This window comes from Podarcis raffonei, chromosome 9, assembly GCF_027172205.1.
Source record: "Podarcis raffonei isolate rPodRaf1 chromosome 9, rPodRaf1.pri, whole genome shotgun sequence".
NCBI lineage: Eukaryota > Metazoa > Chordata > Lepidosauria > Squamata > Lacertidae > Podarcis > Podarcis raffonei.
Genome location: NC_070610.1, coordinates 25679489 through 25705262, shown reverse-complemented (window position 1 = coordinate 25705262; position 25774 = coordinate 25679489). Strand labels below are relative to the sequence as shown.

At 43.4% G+C, this 25774-nt stretch overlaps 2 protein-coding genes across 6 annotated transcripts in view; one reads left to right on the top strand and one right to left on the bottom strand.

The window, feature by feature from the left end:
* The window catches only part of SMIM14 (small integral membrane protein 14), a 31492-nt gene extending 11656 nt beyond the window's left edge, over positions 1-19836 (bottom strand). The window contains exons 1-4 of one of the 4 annotated variants that reach the window (XM_053403797.1): positions 19822-19836; positions 17906-17994; positions 6896-6975; positions 3106-3223 (exon numbers count right to left, since the gene is read on the bottom strand). In XM_053403797.1, coding sequence (XP_053259772.1) covers positions 3106-3180 — 75 coding nt within the window. In that variant the 5' untranslated portion in view covers positions 3181-3223; positions 6896-6975; positions 17906-17994; positions 19822-19836. Of the gene's footprint in view, positions 1-3105; positions 3224-6895; positions 6976-14921; positions 15111-17031; positions 17097-17905; positions 18004-19821 lie in introns of those variants that run through there. The other 3 variants (XM_053403798.1, XM_053403796.1, XM_053403799.1) reach the window with 3 other exon arrangements.
* Positions 19837-21396: 1560 nt separating this feature from the next.
* The window catches only part of UBE2K (ubiquitin conjugating enzyme E2 K), a 33146-nt gene continuing 28768 nt past the window's right edge, over positions 21397-25774 (top strand). The window contains exon 1 of one of the 2 annotated variants that reach the window (XM_053403795.1): positions 21397-21588. Coding sequence is in view for 1 of the 2 variants with exons in the window: in XM_053403794.1 (XP_053259769.1) it covers positions 21526-21588 (63 nt within the window). In the remaining variant the exon portion in view is untranslated. The remainder of the gene's footprint in view (positions 21589-25774) is intronic. The other variant, XM_053403794.1, reaches the window with a different exon arrangement.

Here is a 25774-nt window from a genome sequence, read left to right as displayed (position 1 = left end):
ACTATGTTTCCTTCACAACAGAAGCGGCAAGCTTAGACGTGCTTTTTAAAAAGCATGTTTAATGTAGCAATGTAATTTGGCCACACTACAAAAACACTCAGACGAACAATCTGATGTGCATTCATTTACCCTGCAATCATCCCACACAACTGAAAGGATTATGGGGTGGTGGGTGGACCAAGAAATCCAAGAACGTATGCCATAGGTCAACCCCAACCCCATCCTTTAAATTTTGATGGCGATTCTCCAGGGGGCATTTCCTAAGCACAAGTCCCTCCCCCTTTTTTGTTCCAGTGCTATCAGATGAGTGTTCACCTATGCAATTTGCTTCACTTCCATCTTTTTACAGTGGCCAGCCCTTGATCCCTTCTGCACTGGAGGGATAGGGGAATTAGAGATTTCACACACACGGGATTTCCCCAACTGTATTGAAGCTTTCTCACACCTGTCCTTTCTCCTATTTTAGCATCAACCAAAAACACACACTTTACAAGCAGAGAGAGAATGTATCAATAGGTTCAGCTTTATTTATTGGCAAATGGAAAACTCTCTAATCACTTCTGCTTTGACTTTGATCTAGCAAGCTCTTTCAATAAGCTTTGCAGAACATGAGTTGTTCCAATGAGGGAGAGCTCTGCACAAGACTGCAGACATTTTGCAGACGTAGATAAGGATAAACTGTACCTAACACATTTTGAAATTTGATTTGAAGGAATCACATGTTTCATTAATTTCAATGGGGCTTGATTGCAGGTGAGCTCCAAGCAGAATGTGTCCAGTGGTTTGTATTATGTGACATACTACCATACTTACCAGGTAAAAATAGAAACCATGTGAGCATAACTTACTGTGTTTTTTACTTGCACCACCATTCTAAAAGGGGCCTATAAACACACACCTTGCAGTGTTGCTTCCCTACCAAAAGAGGGCAATGTTGACGTAGGCAAGATAGAAAAATAATGGAAAAATATATAGTAGTATTAATAAGATCCCTAGAGATAGCCTTGCCTTTATTATACACATTCTGGAGATAAGGTTATAGGAAATGGGCATCCACAAGAGATAGTTGCCCCCTGGTGAACCTAATTTCCAGCTTCCATTTTTCAAAAAGCAAGTATTTAGACCTTGTAGAACTTGAGATATGATCTCCCCTTAACAGACAGACTGTGTGCCAGTTTCATTTCCCTCCTCGGCAGTTTAAAACAAAATTCATATACAGTAATGTCCCTTCAAAAATGTCCCTCCCTCACATTTGACACAAGATGCAGTATGTTAAGGATTTTGTGTTTCTAGAATTCACACACACACATACCCCTACCTCACTGGATTCATTTGCATTAATACCCCCATGACTCCATCCTGAACCTATTTTATCTGATATAGTCTCAACTGACTTTGACGAAGTTGCCGATGACAACTGTTATATATATCAGGCCTCCAACATTTTGGGGTCTGTGGCCGCAGTTGCAATTTGGGCACTACTGCAAAACGGCTGGCCCGTTTTGGACATAGCAATTCACAAAACGGCCGCTGTGGGGACGTGGAGAAAGACTGTAGTTACTACTGCAAGAAAACATCCATTTCACAGAAGGAAAACTGATAAGAGGCTAAGAGGCAAAAGACCTTGGCCCTCCAGAAACTTAGCAGAACACATGGCTGGGATATATGAGCCTCAAAACACAAAGCTACTCATTGGAACCTAACACTATTCACAATTAAATTTCCCCTAAATCACCTCTAAATAAAATTAAAACCTCACACATATATGCTCATCCTACCTCTCCCAGACCACACCACTAGGCCCCGTAGCCTCCATTTTTTCTTCTTGTTCCCTACCTTTCTTTTAGCTAGGCACAGATGCACATTTCCTGTCTCCTTATCACTCCTCTAAATCAACATGCTAATCCTAATTTTTATCTGTCCTCTCTGCTGGACAGAACCGTTCCTTCTCTTCAATGACTGCCTGTTACTGCAACCATCCGTTACTCATGGCAAAGGGAAACTACCAGCCACAGTAGATTGGTTTTGTGATTCCTACCCCCCGTAGGTTAATGGAGCTTGAATTAGTAGGATCCTCGGGTTGCCGAGATCTTGTTTATTGCATTTGTTTATTCAAAGCATTACGGAAAAGCTCTGAGTACAGCTTTTGAATGCCCTCAGGATTGCAATGTAAGAAGACACGACACAAAAGGAAAAAGTGGTGAGTCAGGACGAGGAAAGCGAGCAAATGAGGGCGCCTAATTCTTAAACGTTCAAGGTTCTTATCGTGGCCAGCTTGGATTGAAACAGGATGTTCACTGTTCGAAAAGGCTCCTGAGGAATAAATTCCTAGAAGTGATTGTAACACACCCAGAAGCTGCATTTTCCCAACAGTCAAGTGGATCCCCAGCCTGGTTCCAAGTAAAATGCTGTATTTTCCCTCCCGTGGGGTAAAAAAAATAAAGTCCTTTTTAAACTTAGGTACAAGCCTGTCAATGTTATGGTACTTTTCAATCTTGTTTTAGCGATCTCCCACTGAAACAAAGGAGTATTTAAATATGGCTGGATCATTCCTTTATTTTCCCAGTTCTTCTCTTTTATACACACATTGGATAGTCTCCCATGACACCATTCAATTGCAGAAGTACTTGTATAAGCCCTTTAAATAAATCTAAGAAGCAAACCTCCAGCCAATCTACTTTCCCCCTACCCTTAGACAGCGCTTTTGTTTCCATGGATTTTATCTTGACTAGTTTCCAAGACTGTGCTGCTCTTCTGTGCCAGAGTGCACATCTCCCCAAAATATTGAGAGGGAAGGAGGAGAGGGCAGGGAGAACCCACTCCCAAGGACTCACCCTTGTTTTTGACAGCACAAGTGAAATCGACAATGCTCAGCTGGAAGGTTTCCCTATCATCTAACAGTGTATCTTCCTGTTCATTCTATGGATAATAGATGTAGCCCCTTGAAGGACTTGTGGAAAGAATGCGCTAAGAAAAAATTATGAGATTGGCATGCACTTTGAAAGACTACACGAGCAAGCGCTCAAGAAGGCTATTCAGCAGTAGCTATGCAATTGGCTGAAATTTGTTTTGAAAGAAAGGAACGTAAAGGCAAATGTCTCTCACCAGATTGATCAGCCTCCTCATGGCATGTTCATGGGAGCAGATACACTCGCAGGGATCAAATCCACCTTCTGCCATGGCTATTCAGATGAAGCGAAAACCGGTCCTTGATAACAAACACCTAGAAAAGACAAGGGGTTGTGTGTTAGCTACACTTTGTTTTCCTTTTCCTTTCACACAAAGGTTTACCCATTTTCGTTCAGGCTAGAGTCTAAACTTGAATTGAGGCCAGCAATTCAGAATAACCTTTTCCCCTTGTGGGGAAAGCTCAAGCGGCACCAGGCAAAAGAAGACTCTTTCCCGTCGCCAGTTTGAGTTTGAGAGGTCAGACCAGGGGAAAATGGGGATCACACTCCGAGCGCACCATAAAAAAATTGATGTGCTTTAAATTTGGCGCCTTTTTCTTTTTGAAGATGTCAGCTTCAAAACGCTCCTGATAGATATGGGGCACAAGTCCAGCAAAAGCCAGTCGTAGCTAAGGAATACTTAAAACCCATGGAATGGGATCTTTTTGCAATTTAAGTTCCTTGGACCAGAAGGATTTAAAAGCTGCAACTAGCTTTACTCTGTAGCGAGTCCAATTTATTTCAGTGTAGTTTACCCGTAAAAAAATATGCTTTGTCTGACGTACCTTATCTCATCCCACCGCTCTTTCGTCATGCACGGCCCAGAAACTTCCTGACTACAATTCAGATAAAGCCAAGGTCCCATTGAAACCAGAAGAACAGTCACAATTAACTTAAACTTCCAGGGCACTTAATCTCTTTAAACCTTGGCTGGACAGGGTGGAGCTGCCTTTTGCAAAATTAACCATTTCATTGCCAGACTCCACAGGGACAAAAATAGTGAGGGGGCAGTTCTACAGCTGTTTCCTTATAATGCCTAGAAAAAGTATATTTTTCCTTCTATATTCCACCACCACCCCATGCAAATTTAGATATTGCCCCCTGTAATCCAGGTGGGAAGTAGGATGAATAGAAGACACAGAGAAAAATCACACATTCCAGGGGAAATACAGTTTCCCATAATTCAGAGAGGTTCATTAGAAGGGAAAGACCTGTGAGCATGAGTATTTAGTCCAACCAGGGTGAGGGTTGTAGTTCAGTGGTACAGCATGTTCAGAGCCCAGACATAAGCCCAACCGGGAGAAAAGTGTGAGAGGTATTGCATTAAGATAATCAGTGGATAGGGAAGGGGTCAAGTTCATCCTGCCTGCCAATTCACTTCTGCAAACCTCTTCATTCCTGCATAAATATTAATCAACAAACATACACATTAAGGAAATAATGTGTTTGCTGAAGCAATGTGGCTGGTCTATATTTGAAAGCCTATGCAAGAAGAGGAAAGAGAAGCCTCCATGTAACTTCTGAAATGTACTGATCACAAGTTCTAATGCTATGTGATATACTTCAGTAACAATAAAATAAATGTGTTAAAGGGCACAGGACCCATTTTAATGATCTGGTGTGCCTCCAAATTAAAATTCAACTCCTTCTGGACTCCCAGTAGTATATCCTCCTCCTGAGCATTCAGCAAGCAAAAGGATTATCACCTGCTTCGTACCAAAGCAATGAGGAAGTTTACAATGAGGTTTACAATCTCTAATAAACATGGGTAGGTAAACGCTCAGTAAGAGGAAGGCGAGTGGGTTTTAATGCATTTTTAATTCCGTGTTTCAAATAAAGTGGCATTTTGCACCTTCTCAATTAAATACCTGTATGATGTGTTAAAATCGATGTGTCAGAGAGCACACACTTTCTATTATAAACTTTTCCTACTGAGATTCTCTGAGACCAAATCTGGGAAGATTTGCTTAGATCTGGCATAGATAACCTGTCATCTGCCAGCTGTTGCTACATTACGACTTCCACCATCCCTAAGAATTGTCCATGCTGGCTCAGACTCACAGGAGTCAAGTTCCACAGCATCTGGAGGACCACAGTTTTCCCCATCCCTCTCTGAGACTCTACAAAGTTGGGCCCAGGATCCACGGCAAACTTCCTATCTGCAGTCTTCTTCTTTGGTGATCACTCGTAGCCGAGTAAGATTGTCTTCCATGAACACGGTCTTAACAGTGAGTCCGTAAGTGACTGTGGAGGCCAATTCTGGATCCACACATCCTTCCGCAGTGGGGACATAGGGAGTTGATCATGGTAAGGGTTTGCCAAAGGTGCCTTCCTCTTAGCTAGTTTCTCCTTTTCATCCAGGGTTCGAGCATCTTCAAAGCCCATGACACCTTTGGTAAAGGCTGTTCTCTAATTGGAGCGCTCGCAGGCCAGTGCTTCCCAGTTGCCAGTGTTTATACTACATTTTTAAAGATTTGGCTTGAGACAGTCTTTAAACCTCTTTAAATCTGAAGTACTGGACTAGACGAATTGGCATTCTGGCACAAGCGCACACACAATGTGATACACTAATTGGAATACAACCTACAGCTATGAATGGAAACCCACCAGAGGCTTGATAAACCTTTGCTTGATACCCAAGGTGGGTGGGGAGAGATACATAGCGAACAACAATGCACGGTTTCTGGAGCACATTTACACTTGTTCAATTCAGCTCAGTGGGAGTGGGCTGCTGGCAACGGAGTCTATGAGTCCTATCTTTATACCTTCTTCATATAGTCCACACTTGGCACTGTTTCCTAAGCCTCACCAAGCAGATCACATGATAAAACCGTTCCTAGACCTTTATCACTCAGGTAGGGGAATCACTGAAAGGTCCTTTATTTTTTATTTTATTTTTAAAAAAAACAGATTTAGAAAAGTAGATGTCAATGGAAGGGTTTTGAAAGGCAGTGAAATTCCCCCATCACCACTAAAATGGTGGAACATTAAATCCTGCTTTCAAAAATTGTACAATACAGATTTTTGGATATGATAATGATTTGCCCTGGCACAAGACCTACCAGTTCTCTAATGCACCTCTACTTAATTTATTGGAGACAGGTACAATCCCAGATTACTGGCAAGTTTATGTAAGTCAAATTGGATGAGTTTTTTGATGATATAATGTCTTAGTGACAAGCGTTCATGCGGAAGGAGCACGAGCTGCTATTGCGTTTTCAAGATTTCACGTGGGAGTTCATCTGGAGGCATAATGATGCCATATATTACCCCATATGATGGGGCACCCAGGGTGTGGGTGAGGCAGTTCCCCCTGTGTTGCAAAAAGCACGAGTAAATCATATGACCTTCACAACCCTCAGAAACATTATAAAAGGACAAGAACACTACTTTCTGGTTGTACCTATTTAATGGGTACAGTTCCTGTATTAATTGGTTTCTAGTACTGCAACTCAGATCTTTTACTGGAACCTACCTGCTAGTTACACCTGTTTGACTGGTGTAACACTATACAGGAACAACAGCAAAGTTCAAATTGGGACGAGGGGGGCAGGAGATGGGAAGCAGCGTGGCACCCTTTCTATGATGCAGCAATTAAAATGTACAGGTTTACAAAACCAAAATGTCAAAATTGTGCTTTCTGGGTTGCACGAAAATGTACAAATTTAAAAGAGCCTTTTGTAAAATCACCCATTTCAAAGGTTAATTTTGTGATAAACACCAATATTAGCAATGGGTGTGATTCAATTCATGTCACTGGCTCACTACTGTACTCTTGCATTGAGTTTACTTACAGAAAAATTGTTTACTTAATCTTTATTATATTTTTAGCTGCCATATGTTAATGCCCAGGTGACATATGGTAAAAATAGTTAGAAGCAATCCAACGTCATCAGTACAAGTATTAATAAGTAAAATGGACTTCAATTTGTGCAATGGAACTTTACCTTCCTTTTCTCTACACTGCAGACCTCTGCACACCTCCAAAATCTGCTATAGCCCCCAATCCTCAGGCGCAGGTTTTGAGCTGAAAGGAAAAAGAAGGTGAAGTCCCACTGCAGAAGTCTGTTCTATTTCCACCAAGTCTGCATTGGATACAACCCTATATCTGTTTTATTTACTAATTGGTAAATACAGAGCGGGTGGCTCTGTGGGTTAAACCACAGAGCCTAGGACTTGCTGATCAGAAGGTCGGCAGTTTGAATCCCCGCGAAAGGGTGAGCTCCCGTTGCTGAGTCCCTGCTCCTGCCAACCTAGCAGTTCAAAAGCACGTCAAAGTGCAAGTAGATAAATAGGTACCGCTCTGGCAGGAAGGTAAACGCCGTTCCCGTGCGCTGCTCTGGTTCGCCAGAAGCAGCTTAGCCATGCTGGCCGCATGACCCGGAAGCTGTACGCCGGCTTCCTCGGCCAGTAAAGTGAGATGAGCGCCGCAACCCCAGAGTCAACCACAACTGGACCTAATGGTCAGGGGTCCCTTTACCTTTAAATACAGTATAATTGACTAAAAATACTAGTCTAGCAATTGTTAAGCTATGGGGTTCTTTAAAAAATATTACGTAAGTAAATACTTCTTTGTACAGTGAAGTTTGTCATTTTTATGGGCCAATTCACAAAAACCTGTCAGACGAGTTGGTGGCATTTTGAGAAATGCCCAGTTCCACGTCTCACTATGACAATTTGCTCATTTTGAGTGGCTGCTGAAGCGTGCACAAATCTAAAGCTCCCACCACATTACCAGTAAATCACTGAAGTTTCAAATGCAAATGGACAATAACCAAGGCAAGCCCGGTATCCTATATATTTACTAGCTTGCACTGTGCAATCATAAATAGATTCCTAAATGCCATGTAAAAATGTGTGTGCAGCGGAAAAGACCCACACCGTTTGAGACATTTTCAGACTACATTTTAGCTGCTACTATCAAGCTGCCTCTTCTACCTTTATGAGGCAAATTTGAATACCTATAGCCAAAAAGATCATCTTGGTGTTCCATGTTTCACAGGGAAAAGTGAAAAGTGAAAGGTTGGATCCAGATTAAGTCAGTTGAATTTGGAGTCCATTGAAATCAACTGGAAAAATTATTCATGACCAAGTAAAACTAAATTAGAGGATTGATGGGTTGGATCCAGATTAAGAGCTTTCTAGGACTTGCATCAACTATTCTTCCATGTCTTGTGGGAGTACAGTGGTACCTTGGGTTACATACGCTTCAGGTTACATACGCTTCAGGTTACAGACTCCGCTAACGCAGAAATAGTACCTCGGGTTAAGAACTTTGCTTCAGCATGAGAACAGAAATCGTGCGGCGGCGGCACGGCAGCAGTGGGAGGCCCCATTAGCTAAAGTGGTGCTTCAGGTTAAGAACGGTTTGAGGTTAAGAACGGACCTCCAGAACAAATTAAGTACGCAACCAGAGGTACCACTGTACTATAAGAATTATGAGACCCTAATCCAGAGGTAGGGGACCTCTGGCCTCACCTAGCTATCAAAATGACCTGCCAGAACTGGGGGGGGGGGAGAGATAAGGATCTGGCCCGCCAGCTACAAGAGGTTCCTCACCCCTGCATTAACAAGTGATGTAATATGGGAGGGACCAAGTGAGAACCAACCTTTCAGGTAGCTGTAGGAGGGGCACATTTGACAGCCCAGTGCAACTATCCATAAACATGGATTTCCCAGGCCCAGCAGAAAACATTTTGCTTCTAGGGACAGAGCAACAAACGCCTCCCCTCACCACAACAGTACCCAAGGCTGGTCTTCACACAATGAGGCAGAAAATGGCTCCCCACTTTCATGACAGTAAAAACACAATTTAATGATGCACAAAATCGGTCGACTAATAATAATAAATAATAATAATAAATTTTATTTATACCCCGCCCTCCCTGGCCAGAGCCTGGCTCAGGGCGGCTAACACCAATAAAATTTCAGTAAAAACATAGCAAGAAAAAAGAAAAAGAAAAAAACAATTTAAAATACAGGTTAAAATGCAATTTAAAAAGCAGCCTCATTTTAAAAGTCAAAACTGCAAGGGGAGGGAAACATAAGGATCAGACTGAGTCCAAACCAAAGGCCAGGCGGAACAGCTCTGTCTTGCAGGCCCTGCGGAAAGATGTCAAGTCCCACAGGGCCCTAGTCTCTTGTGACAGAGCGTTCCACCAAGTCGGGGCCATTACTGAAAAGGCCCTGGCCCTAGTTGAGACCAACCTAACCACCTTGTGACTTGGGGCCTCCAAAATGTTGTCATTTGTGGACCTTAAGGTCCTCTGCAGGTCATACCAGGAGAGGCAGCCCCTTACATATGTGGGTCCTAGGCCGCATAGAGCTTTAAAGGTCAAAACATCTTACTCTTTCCAATGGTAGGGCGAGCCCTACTACTGCAAACCCCACTTTGGGACGTCCATTGTCCAAGTTTGCTTCAGAGTGCCATCGGTACAACTGATTTGAAGTGCGTAGCCCACGTCTCAACTCCTTATGTTAGTCAGAACTCTTACTACTTTGATGGGCCTGAATCCCAACTTGTTTTGGAGCAATTAAGAAGAAGAGTTTGGCTTTGATATCCCGCTTTATCACTACCCGAAAGAGTCTCACAGCAGCTAACGTTCTCCTTTCCCTTCCTCCCCCACAACAAACACTCTGTGAGTGAGTGGGGCTGAGAGACTTCAGAGAATTGTGACTAGCCCAAGGTCACCCAGCAGCTGCATGTGGAGGAGCGGAGACGCGAACCCGGTTCCACAGATTATGAGTCTACCGCTCTTAACCACTACACCACATTGGCTGTATTACATTCAGCCCAATCTTCAGAAAATATTTTAACATCAAATCATTTTTCAAAGTGTAGCGATACAATCATCTTCCCTGGTAGACTGCAATGTACAGAATTAACAGGCCAGTTCTAAATATGTGCAGGGTTATCATGGAAGTGCTTAGGATGGGACGTATCAGCAACGCAATGTACCAAAACACAATGTTCTGCCAGGACTGAAAACATAATTACACTAGTGCCGGCAAAAAGTCAGATTTGATGGGTGCTGTCCGGGTAAATAAGAAGCACTTGTTTTCCCCCAGACAACAATCATTTATCAAGGAGACCAAGGATGTTCTCTGAATTCTGAGAAGTTCCGCTTGTAAGTGTGTGTGTATGTGTTCTGATCTAATGTGTAACCTCCTACATGTCAAAATATTTTAATGCTCTTAAAAATGACAGACTGTCAATCTTATACATTTTGTGCTCAGAAGTAAGTTTCATTTAGGTCAGTGGGACTTAATTCTCAAGCAAGTGTGTATAGGATTGCGGGCTAAATCTAAGACACACCATCTGATCAAGTTTACTTTTACTTTACCACTTTTAACTCAGTGGCTATGTGAAGCACACAAAGAGACATCGTGCACAGAAAGGGGCTGTGAGATCCTTCTGCTAGTTCTACCCTTGAGGTCATGAGGCTCCTCAGCCCTACCCCAGATTTTCTATACATGAAGGAGGCGGAGATGTTCAGAGATGTTCCAAATATTTTCATACTTCCTACCTTCATGGAACACTTTTCATATGGGCTAGTTTTCAGAGAATACCCTGACTGCCACAAAACTCCTGGACATTTCAGAGGATTCTGCAGCATGGTCTAGGGACCACAGTCCTATCAGTTGGGTACCAGGCCACTCTTCCCCAAACTGGTGCCCTTCGGCTCTCATCAGCTCCAGCCAACTCTCACAGATGATTGGATTTGTAACCCAAAAACAACTGGTGGGCACCAGCTTTGGAAGGCTAGCCTAGGCCCACTTGGATCTCACTCTTACTCCATATAAATTGAGAATCTTCCCTAAAATACACCCCAAAACATTGCAGGGGGCGTTTGAAAGTAGAAGGCAAACTTTCATTTGGGCAGTTTGTCTGCCACTACTGGCAGGTTTCTTATTATGAAACCTCTTTGAAAACCACAAACACAGAACGTCACTGGTAGCCGCCACAAGTCACTAATGCAAAATACTAAAGCACTGACACCCTCTGCTGCTTTTTGCCTCTAAATATATATACGAAAGTAGGAAACGAGAAATTTTCGGTAAGAAAGAACATTTAACCTTAATTAAAAACAGTATGTTGTGGTTAAGTAAATGCAAATGCAGACAAGTGCATACTGAGCAGTATTACATAACATTTATATTTTTAATACCTTGCAAAATAAAAGTATGCCAAAATATATTTATGTCATGGTTGCAAATCTTAACATAGGCTGCTAAAACTCCACTAGGGTCAGTTCAGGACTGAAGTCCTAATGGGTTTTTTTATTCTAAACACTGCAGATAGAACAAAACACTTTGGGCTCTATTTTTTAATGAAAGTAAAGATAATGTGAAGTAGGCAACTCCTTACACTCATAACTCAGATTATGGATTCCTGGCTGGTTATATATCACAGGTTCATCTACAACAGAGATGGAGATTTGTGGTCCTCCAGATGTTGATGAAGTACCAGTCCTATCAGCCCCAACCAGCACAGTCAGGGACAATGCAAGTTGCAGTCAGGAAACACCTGAAAGGCCACAGCTCCCCCAGCCCAGATCTGCAAGTATGATGCAATGGATATTTCACAAGGAATAACGTCCACTTCCACTGGAAGCAAGATCCTATAGTTATTGCACTAGCACTTTATCAATGGTAAAATGATTTTACATTCACAACACCTGTACCAAATAAAGCCATTAAGGTGACTTAACTGTGTAGCTGAATTACAACTGCAAGCACAAGGCACAACAGTATTAATAATCTTAAAAAAGATAGGCATGAACACATCACCTTGCATCAGATGACAAGTCCCTTGCATGCTTCCACCCACCACTGGTGGTGTAGTGAAGAGGCATTTCCCGCCTGTCCTCCCTTCTGCTGTGGCCAACGCAACCGGCAGTTCTGTGGATGCAGTGGTGCCTGCCCCCCTCCACAAAGTCTTGCTGTTAAGGGGTGAAGATTGCTCCCAAATTCATTACCAGTTGGGAGTCAATAATGCTGACGGGATTTTTTTTTTACCCTTTTTAGTGGATCTGGTTTGCATTTAAGAATGCATAAAGGTAAAGGTAAAGGTACCCCTGCCCATATGGGCCAGTCTTGACAGACTCTAGGGTTGTGCGCTCATCTCACTCTAGAGGCCGGGAGCCAGCGCTGTCCGCAGACACTTCCGGGCCATGTGGCCAGCGTGACGAAGCTGCTCTGGCGAGCCAGAGCAGCACACGGAAACGCCGTTTACCTTCTCGCTAGTAAGCGGTCCCTATTTATCTACTTGCACCTGGGGGTGCTTTCGAACTGCTAGGTTGGCAGGCGCTGGGACCGAGCAACGGGAGCGCACCCTGCCGCGGGGATTCGAACTGCCGACCATACGATCGGCAAGTCCTAGGCGCTGAAGTTTTACCCACAGCGCCACCCGCGTCCCTTAAGAATGCATAGTAATAGAGCAAACCTATTTCTTCCACTGCTGGGCCTTCTGGCCTTATTCCCTACCTCCAGTTATTGCAAATCAGTACAGTACAGTGGTACCTTGGGTTAAGTACTTAATTCGTTCCGGAGGTCCGTTCTTAACCTGAAACTGTTCTTAACCTGAGGTGCCACTTTAGCTAATGGGGCCTCCTGCTGCTGCCGCACCGCCGGAGCACGATTTCTGTTCTCATCCTGAAGCAAAGTTCTTAACCCAAGGTACTATTTCTGGGTTAGCGGAGTCTGTAACCTGAAGCGCATGTAACCCGAGGTACCACTGTAATATAAACAAGAACCTAGCAAAAAGACAGTTTGTCCAGCCTGTCTGCTAACAATCTAGCAGAATAAAGAAAATCATTATGTTCCCAGATACTTCTTATTTTTTCATTTCTCCAAGCAGAGGCCACCCACTGATCCAAGGAGAGCAGGAGAGAGGAGCAACCAGAGGAGGACTCTCTAAATTACAAACAGGCCCATAAGTCCAATAAGGGCTGGTGACCTGTCTAGCAGTTCAGGGTAATGTACGTGAGTTCAACCATTTTATCCTCAGAACCACCCTTAGATAAGGCTGAAAATAGGGACTGGCCAAAGGTGACTCAGTAAGCTTCACGGCTAAGCAAGAATCTGAACCCAGATCTTCCCAATCTTAGTTTGTGACCTAAGTTATTGAGACCAGGATAGCAGAAGGACGGCCTTCTTGGGATATTGTTATATGTCCCATGGTCCTAGGTTCTTCAAATTTTTATTTTCCCACTTTCTGTATGTTCTGTAAAACTTACTAAGTTTTATTTATTTTATTTTTTAAAAAGGACCACCCATATGAACTTGTGCAACCTTTAATTTAATTGACAGAGACCCTTCTAGCTGTTTATTTATTTACTTTTATTTAGTAACCTAGATTTCCTCAAAGCAATGCACATGTAAAAAGTGTCAGACTGATCCTAATAATGATCTAATAAAGTCACTGGGTAAGGTGCAGGTCAGTGAAAGCCAGGAAATTGACATCATAATGGTAATTAAAATAAAATCATTAGTTAAGTACAGAGCATTCTGAAAAGCAAGAAAATTACAATACTAGGATGATAAACGTGCAACTCCACAACACCGTGAAAGCACACTCAGGAAAAGAGTCATACCTTTTTCAGGATATTTCAGAATACTCATTTCACACTTATAACATGACACAAGTACACTGTTGATGTTAAATAACAACTATCTTACTTTTTGCCAATAGTCTGTCTGTAATTGCTGGATCCTCATCTTTTCTCCCTGCACAGGAAGTCTGAAACCAGCATGTTTTAGTATTAAAAGCAAGCCCAATTAGCTAAATAATACCAAGTAATATGTTTAGGACTGAAGTCCTAACTTTTTTAAAAAAAATAAGAATTAAAAGCATCCATGTTCAGTATTGGTTGGCATTACAGCGTCATTGCTAGCCTTCTCCCAAGGTTCTCTCTTGAGAATGTAATAGCTTCTGGGGCATCTAATGTCTGTTCCAGGGATCCCTATTCCATTGTGAACAGGAAACGTTTCTTTATAAAGATTAAGGAGGAAGCTGATGTTTAAACTCAAAGTCAACACACTGTGACCTGGCTTATTAAAGAGCAAGAGAAAGAGAGGAATAATATAAAATTGATCCAGTTAATGTGCTTCTCAGTCCTATACTTGTTTACTCAGAAGAAAGTCCTATTGAGCTTAATGAAGTTTACTCCCACAAAAGTGCCCATGCTAACCTGGAAGTCAGTCACTTAACTCCACGTAGCTTGTGTAAACATATGTAGGGTTTAGCTTACAAGGGTTTGAGGGCACCGCCTTTACTAAATTTTAACTGTTTTATTTGTTAAACAAATTTATAGACCGCTTCACGCCATAAAAGCCATCAGGGTGGTAGGTGTACCCAGCTCACAACCTAAACTTCTGCACACACTTGGAAATTTAACTTGCCTTGAGTTCAGCATCATGCATCTCCTAAGAAATATTAAAATGTTTATTCGGGAACAAAACCAAATCTGTATAAATCAGGTGTTCAGTTCTGCTCGGTTGCAAGACCAAAAACAAAAGCTTCGCCAGCCCCAGCGAGCAAACGGCTCTCCTCCTTTATCACAGCTGGCCTCTCACCAAAACAAAGTCGGTGGGGCTCCATTGGCACAGGGAGGATCAGCAACAGGCTTTTTACAGGGAGAGATCCGGTTTTAAATGACCCCCCCCCCCCGCCAGGAAATCAGTGCAGGGCTTGCATATTTTGCGGGTTTAAAATACTTGCAAAGATCCAGAATAAGCAAAAGGTAGCAGTAGGGAACAAGGGGCAGTCTTTCCCCAGAAACTTTTTTTGTTTTGCCTCCCATCCCCAAAGCAGAAGAGAGGACCGGGGTGGGAAACTTTTCCTTTTCCTTGCCTCCTTTCGCCTTCTTCCTCCATTAAAAGAAGGACAAGCCTGGGAGGGAGAAGAAGGGGAAAGGAGGGGGGGAAACAGCTTGAGGCGGGAATGCGGAGAGGCAGCCACAAACAACTCACCGGGTTTGCTCGGATCTGGAGAGCAAGAGGCGCAGCCCCAAGACGCCAGCCACCGCAGCTGCGGAGCGACTCTGCCTTTCGCCTGGTGTTTTGATTCCGTCGACCACGTCAGTCTAGCAGGCAGCGCTGCAAGACCCGGATCTGCCGGCTCGCAGGCAAGGGGAGGGCTTCTTCTGCACCCTCCCCTTGTCTCCTATGGGGATCGCGGTGGGCGGCGCGCAAAAGCGCACGGGCCGCACCCCTCGGCGGCGGCCCCAGAGGAAAGCGCTTGTCGCCGAATCGTGCGGCGGAAAACTAAGGCTGCAGTTGCACGTTAACCCTCCATTGACTTGTAGAGTCCGAAGGGACCCCCGGGGGGGTAATCTAGTCCACCACCCCCCGCCATGCAGGAATCTCTTTGCCCGACGGGCTCGAACCCATAAGCCTGAGATTAAGCGGCTCTCGCTCTCTATATATATATTTGGCTTTTCAAATTAAAGTTTTGCAATCACATATCTAACATACAACATAAAAACAAGATTCCAAAGAATCTCCTGGACTTCCTTAGTCCCCTTTGTGGGTCCTATTGTTAGTCATTTCCTCCTGCAACTTTTATAATCCGATCTTTTGCATCTCCATTATATCCAAAATTCACCATTAAACTACAAGTGTTAATCCAATCCTACTAACGATTTTAACTGTTTACTGTGGTTTTTAAGATAAACAATAAAATTTCCCCATTCTTTATTAAGGTTTTGGTCTTCCTGACTTCTGATTCTTGCAGTCTTTTTTGCCAGAGATGGAAAGAAGATAAAGTCCTGACCAGAGAAGAGTGGCAGATTAAGTGGATGGGATTATGCTGAAATGGCAAAAATGGCACAATAGCTAATTTTTAAAGTGGCGTGTAAGTCCCTTAGAATGAATATGACTTTACAAATGAGAAAAGAACTTTGAATCAATAACTTGGTATTGATAAGATAGTAATGTTTTCTGCTAGGTCATAAATGGACTTAGGTTAGCACTCCATTTTCTGGTAACTTCCAGATTGGATTATGGTAACACAGTTACATGGGTCCGTTCTTGAAGACCACGCAGAAGTTCAACTGGTCCAAAAACACAGCATGCATGCAGATTCCCGCTAGGGTTCCTTTTAGAACCACAGACCTTAGGACTTGCTGATCAGAAGGTTGGCGGTTCGAATCCCCGCAACGGAGTGAGCTCCTGTTGCTCGGTCCCTGCTCCTGCCAACCTAGCAGTTCAAAAGCACATCAAAGTGCAAGTAGATAAATAGGTACCGCTCCAGTGGGAAGGTAAACGGCATTTCTGTGCGCTGCTCTGGTTCTCCAGAAGCGGCTTAGTCATGCTGGCCACATGACCCAGAAGCTGTACGCCGGCTCCCTCGGCCTATAGATCAAGATGAGCGCCGCAACCCCAGAGTCAGCCATGACTGGACCTAAGGGTCAGGGGTCCCTTTACCTTTTTACCCACTGTCTAAAATGGGCATGGTTGCCGGTTCATTTCCAGGCGCAATTCAGTGTGCTCTTGTTTGTGTTTATAGCCCTAAATAGCTAAAGTCCCAGATATATGAAACACTGCCTCCTTTCCTACTGTCTTGAACGTTAAGATCAGTAGAGGGGCCCTCTTGGTAGTTCCATCACCCTTGGAAGTTTGGGGGTGCTGGCGACCCTTAACTATGGAATTCCCAGCAGAATGGAAGTTGTAATCCAGCAACATCTCCAACTCTTCTCTGAATTTAGTATTTTGCCAAGTTAAAATGTATTATTGTTCGTTGGCACAGCTGATGGGAAGAGCATGGAGGCCCTCTGTTATTGACCAGGGGACCAAAGGACACTAGGGTGCTGTATCCCCTGCCCTCCCAGAAAGAAGACAATGGCAAGGTGAAGACCAGCCTAGTCCCATCCATTGGCCAGAGAAGGGGCGCCTGCTTCCCTTCCTGCTGCAAGAAAGTATGGGAGGAAAACCTAGTTAATGTGACCTGAAGTCTACATCATGGCATTATAATTTAAAAATTATTGTTTAATGGACAAATGGACAGAGGGGAGCCATTAAGAAAATTGACATCATGGGAGAGGGCATAGAAATGCTCAATATAAGATATATACAATGGTACCTTGGTTTTCAAATGTAATCCGTTCCGGCTTCCAAAATGTTCGAAAACCAGGGCGCAGAGGCGGTCTGCAATTTCAATGGAGAAAATTTTAAAAAACGCAGTGTAAGCCGTTCAACTTCCGATGCATGTTCAAAAACAGAAGCAAAGGTTTTTGGCATTTGAAAACTGAGGTACCACTGTATTTCAAAAAACTGGTGCTGCCCAGTTGTGAAATTCCCTCCCCATACAAATTCACCTGGTGATATCATTACTATTATCTTTTAGGTATCTGGCAAAGTCACCCTGTTTTCCCATGCATTATTTTATTTCTGCTGCAACTGATGCTTAAAAAAAATCACTAAAAAAAACAACCAACAACTACTATTTGTTTAGCTGGACAGAGCATACCGTATTTTTCGCCCTATAGGACGCACTTTTTCCCCTCCAAAAATGAAGGGGAAATGTGTGTGCATCCTATGGGGCGAATGCAGGCTTCAGGAAGCTATCTGCAAGCCTTGGGAGCCCGTGGGAGTTCACGCCGGGCTCCCTAGGCTTGCAGATAGCAGCCTGTTCTGGGGGCTTGGGTTGGGGGAAGCTCGGGCTTCCCCCGCCCCAGCCCTGCGCCTGGGGGGGAAATAATATTTTCCCCTTTATTTTCCCCCCAAAAAACTAGGTGCGCCCTATGGGCCGGTGTGCCCTATTGGGTGAAAAATACGGTAATATCAAAAATTACGAAATCTAGGATTGATCATTGGCATTGTAAATTCAAAGCCTGAAACCTGCTGAGGCTTGGAAATTGTCATCTGGTTAATACCCTGGCTTTAATATTTAATACAGTTAAATAACACTTTCAATTTGCTCTAGGAAAAAAAATCTGAAGAGGGGGAAGTCTTACTGTGAATATTCCTTACTGAAGTTGCTTAGTCAATGGCAGATTTGACATATTCCGTCCTGCAGATGGCACTGTAACACCAACTTTTCAACCTGTGCACAGAGAAACAGGTAACATTTATAAAGCAACTACACATATCAAGGGATAAGGAAAGAGGCAGGGAAATTGAGAGGTGGTATTGTCTGAAATGTGAGGTCACACTAACGTGCTTATTTCTGCAATTTAATCAGAGTTCTGTAACTAGGTAGCAAAAGCAGTTCATACTAACATGTTTCATTGTAAGCAGATCCACAAATGCTATAAGAATTACGACATATTTTGAATATTGTATCTAAGTGATTAGTCTAAGAATGTGCATGTTTTCCATTTATCTCTCGTCAGTAACTCAATTTTAACAGGATCATTCTTTTTAAAACTGAGTAATCATAGGTCAAAAACTCTTTAACCCTCTCTTCTCCAGTATTAGTTGCAAGCAGGGTAGAAAGGGGAAGCAATGTGAGCGAACTAAACAAGATATTTAAAGGGTCTAACAGCCTATATTGCTCACACTTCCCTGTGCTGCATGATTCTGTTATTTTAATACTCTGCTGCGAGCTCTCTCTTGCTGGAGAGTATGATTAGCCCCATGCTTTGGATCTAGGGATCCAGCCAGTTATTTTATTAATAACCCCACACGGGTAATCTTCTATATCTATTATTATTTTCCTTCCCACAGGTAAAACCATGATTCTGTAGCTTTTAAGAGTCTTAAGATGGAACATGGGAGGTGGTAGCATACATTCAAATAAGGATCTGAATATGGTGTACAGTTTTCAGGTTGTATCAATGCCTTTTACTGCTTTTATTCAGGTACTTTCCCTGGAGCCTGCCTTTTGCCATATGGCCTCATATCTGACTTATGCTGCAGTCCTAAAAGCACTATCTATGGAGTAAGCACCATAGTGTTATTTATTTTTCAGTAAACATGCAATAGTATTGCATTTGTATTGCTCCATCTCTCCTCTCTACTGTCCCCATGTCCAGGTTACTTTCTGTTGTAATATACAGTTACTGCCTCACACTTGTGTGCATGAAATGGTTAGCCTGAGACCTGAGCTCAAGTTGCCGGAGTGGGTGTATATTAGCAGGCTCTCAGCAGCTACTGCTCCTTCTCAGTCTTTTCTTTTTGTACAAGCAAAGGAGCCATGTGGCCTGACTCCCAACTCAGCAAATGGTACTAGTGAACTGAACCTCTCCCAAAGGGAGATTTTAAAGCCTGCATCTTTGCTAACCCAAAGACTGCATTATCCTTTTTGTAAGGAAACCAAGTTCTTTTGTTTTTTAAGACTATTAGGTATTAAGTGATTAATAAATCAAATAGATAAGTAATAATAACAGACTGGAACTCCTCAGAAGGCCACCCAGCTGTAGCCACTGCTCTGAAGGACAAAATATTCTCTCTTCAGCATCCCATGTCCAATGGTCCCAATATTATTGTAATTAATACATGTATTACAGCAGGTCCCAGGGTGGGCTACAACAATTTGAAAGTCAGATGAAAACCTGTTTGTACAGTCACAAGAATAGGGTGGACTCTGAAAGTGCACATCTCAGGTGTCAAAAGGCATGGTTAAGAGGGGCATCTTCAGGATTCTCCAAAAGTTGTATAGTGAAGAAGCCAGACACACCTCTATGGGGAGGGAATTTCACAACTTAGGGGCTGCTGCAGAGAAAGGCATATTCTGGGCTGCTGCCACCACAAACTCGTGAAAGAAATTGCTACTACCCCAGTGCCCCTTCTGTTGATCTGGGAGGGTCTGTGGGGAAGGAGACATTATTTTATTTCTAATTTTTGATGTCCCACATGCTACAAGAGCTGTGTACATGGAACACGCTTCATGCTGAATGCTATTGACATTCTGGGGAGTGGAAATGCTTACAAAATGCTGTACTGCCTCCACAATACGGCAGCTCGACTCAGCGTCCTACTGCACTCACATCCTGGTGCCCCATTTTGGAAAGCGTCCCCTGAGCAATTCTGCCGTCTCCCGTACACCTCAGACCTCTCTGTGTGGAGTTTCCAAAACGGAGCCCTTTCCCATCAATCTGCGGCGACCTGAAAAGTTGCCCAAGGAGAACTGCACGACTTTGAGAAGCCATCTGCCCTGTCTTGGGAAGGCATTGATGTTTCGTTATGTTTTCAGATATGCTGTAAGCCGCCAAGAATGGCTGGGGAAACCCAGTCAGATGGGTGGGGTACAAATAATAAAATGATGATGATTATAAATTAAAACCGAAGGTGGACAATGTGTTATGTACGATCCACCCGCCACACAGGCTGGTGCATGTGAAGGCTGCGTTTGTGTGAAGGAGCAGGTAGGCGTGGTGTGATACCTCATACGATGGGTGTGATTTCATCACAAGGGCCTTAGCTCTGCCCTGAAACAACAATGGGATATCAGCTTTGCCCAAGGCATGACGGAGGGAAAGAAAGACAAAACATCTTATAAGGACAGGAAGAAACACCTTGGACAGAATAATTGCCACACACAGGAAGAACAAGGATATAGTTTGAGTTCCTCCCTTGTAGCTTTATAAATCATTTAAGGTGTCAACATGAATAGAAGTTATTAATAATGCAGCTGGTGTATGAGGGATTATTATTATTATGACCGGAATGTTGTGGAAATTAATAAGATTTTGGAACACAGAAATAAAGCAAACAATCCAGCCATCAATTCTAGCACCTTCTCTAAATTATATAATTCAGCATTTGAACGATTGGTATTAATAATTGTATTATAAATTGGTATTGTTATAATGGGGCTCTTAATTGGATTGTAACTGAAAAGTAATAAAATTATCATTAAAAAAGCTCTGCCCTACTCCCTCACCCTTCCTGCTGCTATTATTATTATTGTTGTTGTTGTTGTTGTTGTTGTTGTTGTTGTTGTTTTATTTGTACCCTGCCCATCTGGCTAGTTTTCCCCAGCTGCTCTGGGCGGCTTACAGCACGTGTATTATTATCTAAAAACATCCTAAGAAATCGATGCCTTCCCAAGACGGGGAAGTTGTGTAGCTCTCCTGTCTCAGCCTCTGAAGGGAAGGCCGTCGCGCAAGGAAAAGGCGCCACCACCGAGAAGGCCTCGCCTCCGCTCCAGACCTCCACATTCACACGTACGGACCTACGTACACCACACACCCACACACAGAAAAGGCGGTTCTGCCTCATAGTCAGTGACGGCCAAGGGCGGAGGTCGCCGACGACCCCTCCTGAGGCGAGGTGGGCGAAGGCCTCCCCTCTCCCTGAGGGGCGAAACCACCGTCTGACAGGAGAACCTCTCCTCCACTTTTTCTCCTCTCATTTTGCCTGTTCGCGGGGGCCCGAAGCAGCGGCTCTTTCCCCCCCCCGCCCTTTCCTATTCCCCTCCCCTCTCCATTTTCCTTTCTCTGACGGAGAGGAAGGGGCAGGCGGCCGGGCGGCGGCGGCGGCCAACGCGCATGCTCGGCGCCGGCGCCATTTTGGAAGGGCCGGGAGATTAACCCGCGGGAGCAGCGGTGGCGGCGGCGGGTGGAGGAGCTCGGCCCGGCTCGGCGGCAGCGGCGGCCTGGGGTTGGGCGGGTCGTCGGACCCCTCCGAGGACATGGCCAACATCGCGGTGCAGAGGATCAAGCGGGAGTTCAAGGAGGTGCTGAAGAGCGAGGAGGTCAGCCTTTCCCTCCCTTGTCGCCGTCCTCGGTCGTGGCGTTTATTGGGGGTGGGGGAGAGATTTGGGAGGCTACATCCCTTTCGGTTTTCCTTCCCTCGCCTCCGTTTTTCTTTCTCTCCGGGGTCTCGGGGAAGCTGCGATGTTGCCTCGTTTCCTCGGGCAACGTTCATTTCCCATGGGGGAAAAAAAGGAAATTTCTGGGGAGGGGAGGGGTCCCCCAGTGGGGAGTGACCCCCATCTGAGGGGAATGGGGTTGGGATGGGGGAAGGAAGAAATGATGAGAAAGGGGGAAGGGGATCAAGCTAGGCCTGCCAGCTCCATCTGATCCTGTCTGGTGCCCGTGTAGGCCCACCCAAGAGGCCCAGAGTCACGCCTGAATTTGTAGCGTGTTAACCATCAGACGTGTGAATCTACCCCTTCTGGGGGGTGGGGAATGCACGTCACTGCCCTCTTCAAGCTGTGCTTTTGCTGCTCTCAAATGTCAACATGCTCTCTCCAGCTTGTGCTGGGGGTGAAATAAGTAGCACACACCACTTCCCTGGCTCAGATGCTGGCCCGTGTAATGTTATTATTATTATTTATACATCGCCCATCTGCTTGTTTCCCCAGCCACTCTGGCAGCTCTCAACAGAATATTAAAAACACAATAAAACATCAAACATTAAAAACTTCCCCTAAACAGGGCTGCCTTCAGATGTCTTCTAAAAGTGGCAACCCTGCCACTGGTCTCCAGCTCAGTCCCACAGGTATCCTGCCACCCTTGTCTTCTGCTTTCTGGTAAAACTGACTAGGCCGGAGAAAAGTTAAAAGCCTTGTTATGGTTACCAGCGCAGGTATGGATGGGATGGTTGAATTTCCCCCCAGCATTTTGTCAAACCCATCAGTGCTTTCCGCTGTCACTTTTTTTTTGGCTGGAAAGTAGAGGAGGAAGACAGGGGAATGAAATTTGGGACTGTGAAACTGGCAATGCTTCCCCTCACACTTCCCCATTTGTGTGTGTAGCCATTAAGAAATCTGGAAACTCTGTGGGGGGAATGGTGGCTCAAAGAGCAATAAATCGTGGGCGCATTGCATTGGTTCACAGGTGATGAAAGGTTGAAATGCAGTTGTAACCTGTATGACCATCAGTTGACTAACATAAGATTGCCTCAGTGCATGGAATACTTCGTTTATTCCTTTCACATGTACATAGTGGAGGAGAACATCCAAAGTGCTTTTAATTGGTTTGTACGGTGTCATACTGTTAATAGGAAGAATATGAATCTATTGGTGGTGTAAACTGGTATGTTATTTGTTATTAGCATAACTGAGTATAAAAAATACCTGTAGGATGAGAAACGATATGGCAGAGATAAAAGGTGGAGGATGCATAGTAACATATTTGCTTTTGAAAACCAACCTCTTAAGAAAAAGTGTGAACTGTAGTTGCAGACTTTGAGGACATAAAAATGTGTAGTGGCCCTTTGCTGCATCCTTATAATGTGATTATAACACAGAGAGAGAGTGTGAGAAGGCCACATCCTAACATCTAGTTGGTGTATTTCCACTCCTGGGATGGGATGGTCTTAAGCAGTTGTAAGTGATTTTTAACCCTCCCCTGCTGGCAAAAGTTAAACCAAGGGAAGTCATACTGATGTAGAGGACACAAAGAGGGCATGCTAAGGGTAGGGAATGGGCTTGGGAAGAGGGGCAAACAAAGTTAGCTCTGCATCCTAACTCTCTTCATTTATTGGTCTTGTCCACAGAATTCCATGTAACTTGCACCAACAAAAAACCAAGTGTAACTAAACATTTCATAGGAATTCATGGGCAGAAAATTCAAGTTAACACTACTTGCCCAAACCTGGCCACACACACCCTGCCTAGAAACAAGATGAAGCTGAACTTACACAGGAGATATGCTGACATAAATTCCTGGTTAAGATAGGTTTGACATACTGTCTTGTACTACTCCACTGTTGCCATCTTGAAAAAGTTAGTTAAGAGCAACTCTGACTGCTTTTCAGTATGATTGAGGACCATTTCACACATTATGACAGGCAAACCTAGACTTGCCTTGTATTTAAAAAGAAGATGCAAAATTAATCCCAGCATTATAATCGGTGTACTTATATATACATGTTTGCACATTTATTATGTTTACACTTGAAATATTTTAGTTGTAAACCTTTTTAGGTATCTATCTACATATCATTATATATCTATAGATATATAATTGTTTTCATGCGTGAGGATAGCAGTGGCAGCATACAGAAACAAAAATCTCAATCTATTTTAGTAGATTGTTTTAAGTAGATATATACTTAAGTAGATATATACTTCATTCTAATGCCAAAAGTTGTGGACACACATGTTCCTAATTCTGGCTGCATCATGTCCACAGCCTTCCCTGCATGCTTCCTATGCTAACAAAATAAATGCTCACACAACAGTTCAGATTCGTGTATTTTCTCTTCAGATTGTCATCTCTAGATAGGAACTTTGTCCTCATTTCCAAGCAGTTGTGCATTGAGGAACAAGTTTTATATTAATGGTCTGTTGATGTTATATAATAAGCAGTGCTATAAGTATATTGCCTGCCAGTGAGTTGTATCCAGAAGCTCTCTTATGCTGTACTACAAATAATAATGAACTGAAATCTTTCAGTGTTGGTATGATTGATAATATTTGAAGAAAATGAGGGTTTTGGTTTAAATCTGTGTCTTGTTCTTCAAGGAGCTCAGGGTGACGTACATGGGTGTATTTCAATATCTTCACAACAGCCCTGTGTAGTAGGTTAAGCTGAACAATAAGCGCTAACCTGAGGCTGTCCCATTTGCTTTGTGAGTGAACGGGAATATCTAACATTAGTCATATTGGGAGTTAGACCCATTGAAACCAATGGATTTGGGTAACTTAAGTTCATTGATTTCAGTGTGTCTGCTCCAAATAAGATGTAGTTTGATATCACCTAGATTTTTTTCCTTGACCAACTTCAGTTCTTTATTCATTACCCCACACTTCGGTCCAGACCATGTGCTAGATTTATAATTGTTATCATAACTAATTCTGCCCTTCCTCAACACCCAGTATTGTGTAAATGTTACCAAAATGGGTTCAGACTACCATACTGTCCCTATTCTTTTATTTGTGGTGATGAGATATTGTATTCCTAAAAATTAGTACAGTGGTACCTCGCAAGACGAATGCCTCGCAAGACGAAAAACGCGCAAGACGAAAGAGTTTTCCGTTTTTTGAGTTGTTCCGCAAGACGAATTTCCCTATGGGCTTGCTTTGCAAGACGAAACGTATTGCGAGTTCTTGTGAGTTTGTTTCCTTTTTCTTAAAGCCGCTAAGCCGCTAATAGCCGTGCTTCGCAAGACGAAAAAACCGCAAGACGAAGAGACTCGCGGAACGGATTAATTTCGTCTTGCGAGGCACCACTGTAATCCATAGTTATCATTCTGAAATATGGTCTAATATTTCACACTAAGAAAACCAAGATGATGGCAACTTTGAGGATATATAAGAAATTATCTCTTGTAGGTCTTGGTGTTGGATCTTTCAAATAAACTGTTAAAACAAAGGGAAGACACTAATGCCTAAAACTAGCCTAGAAAATCTGAAGGACCGCTTTTGCAGCTGTTTTGCACATGGAACTCCAATTAATTTTATTCTAAGCTTACCTGTGAGGCAATTGCAAAATGCATGCATATGCAACAGCATGTCTTCATATCTAGAATTGTATCCAGTTGGTGTCCAGGAACAGATCAAGGTGATCTTCAGCATTTTTCTCCCTCCATGCTGTTCTAAAGGGTCTCACAACCCTCTGGAAGCAGAAATGAAGCAAGGAAAGGAATTACTGAAGATTGCCTCAATCCCTGTTGTTCTGAATGAAAGAGTCTTCTGTCAGCATAGGACCACTATTTGTATACAACCCCTTAAGAACATTTTAGCTCCTTTCCACAGTAATTTTCCACTTGCACAGGGCATACATGAACTGTAACATTTGAATTATATAAATGGTTTGGTGGGTATCCAAAGTGGCTGGAAAATCAGGAGTGCTGGTAAATGGACTGACTGGTTTACTAAATGTAATACAATTCATACTGATTTTGGCAAGAATGTGTAATATCTGTCCTTGTTTTATATAGAGAACGAAAAACTCAATTTTTATGATGAGTTTGGTTAGCTGGTTTTTTTG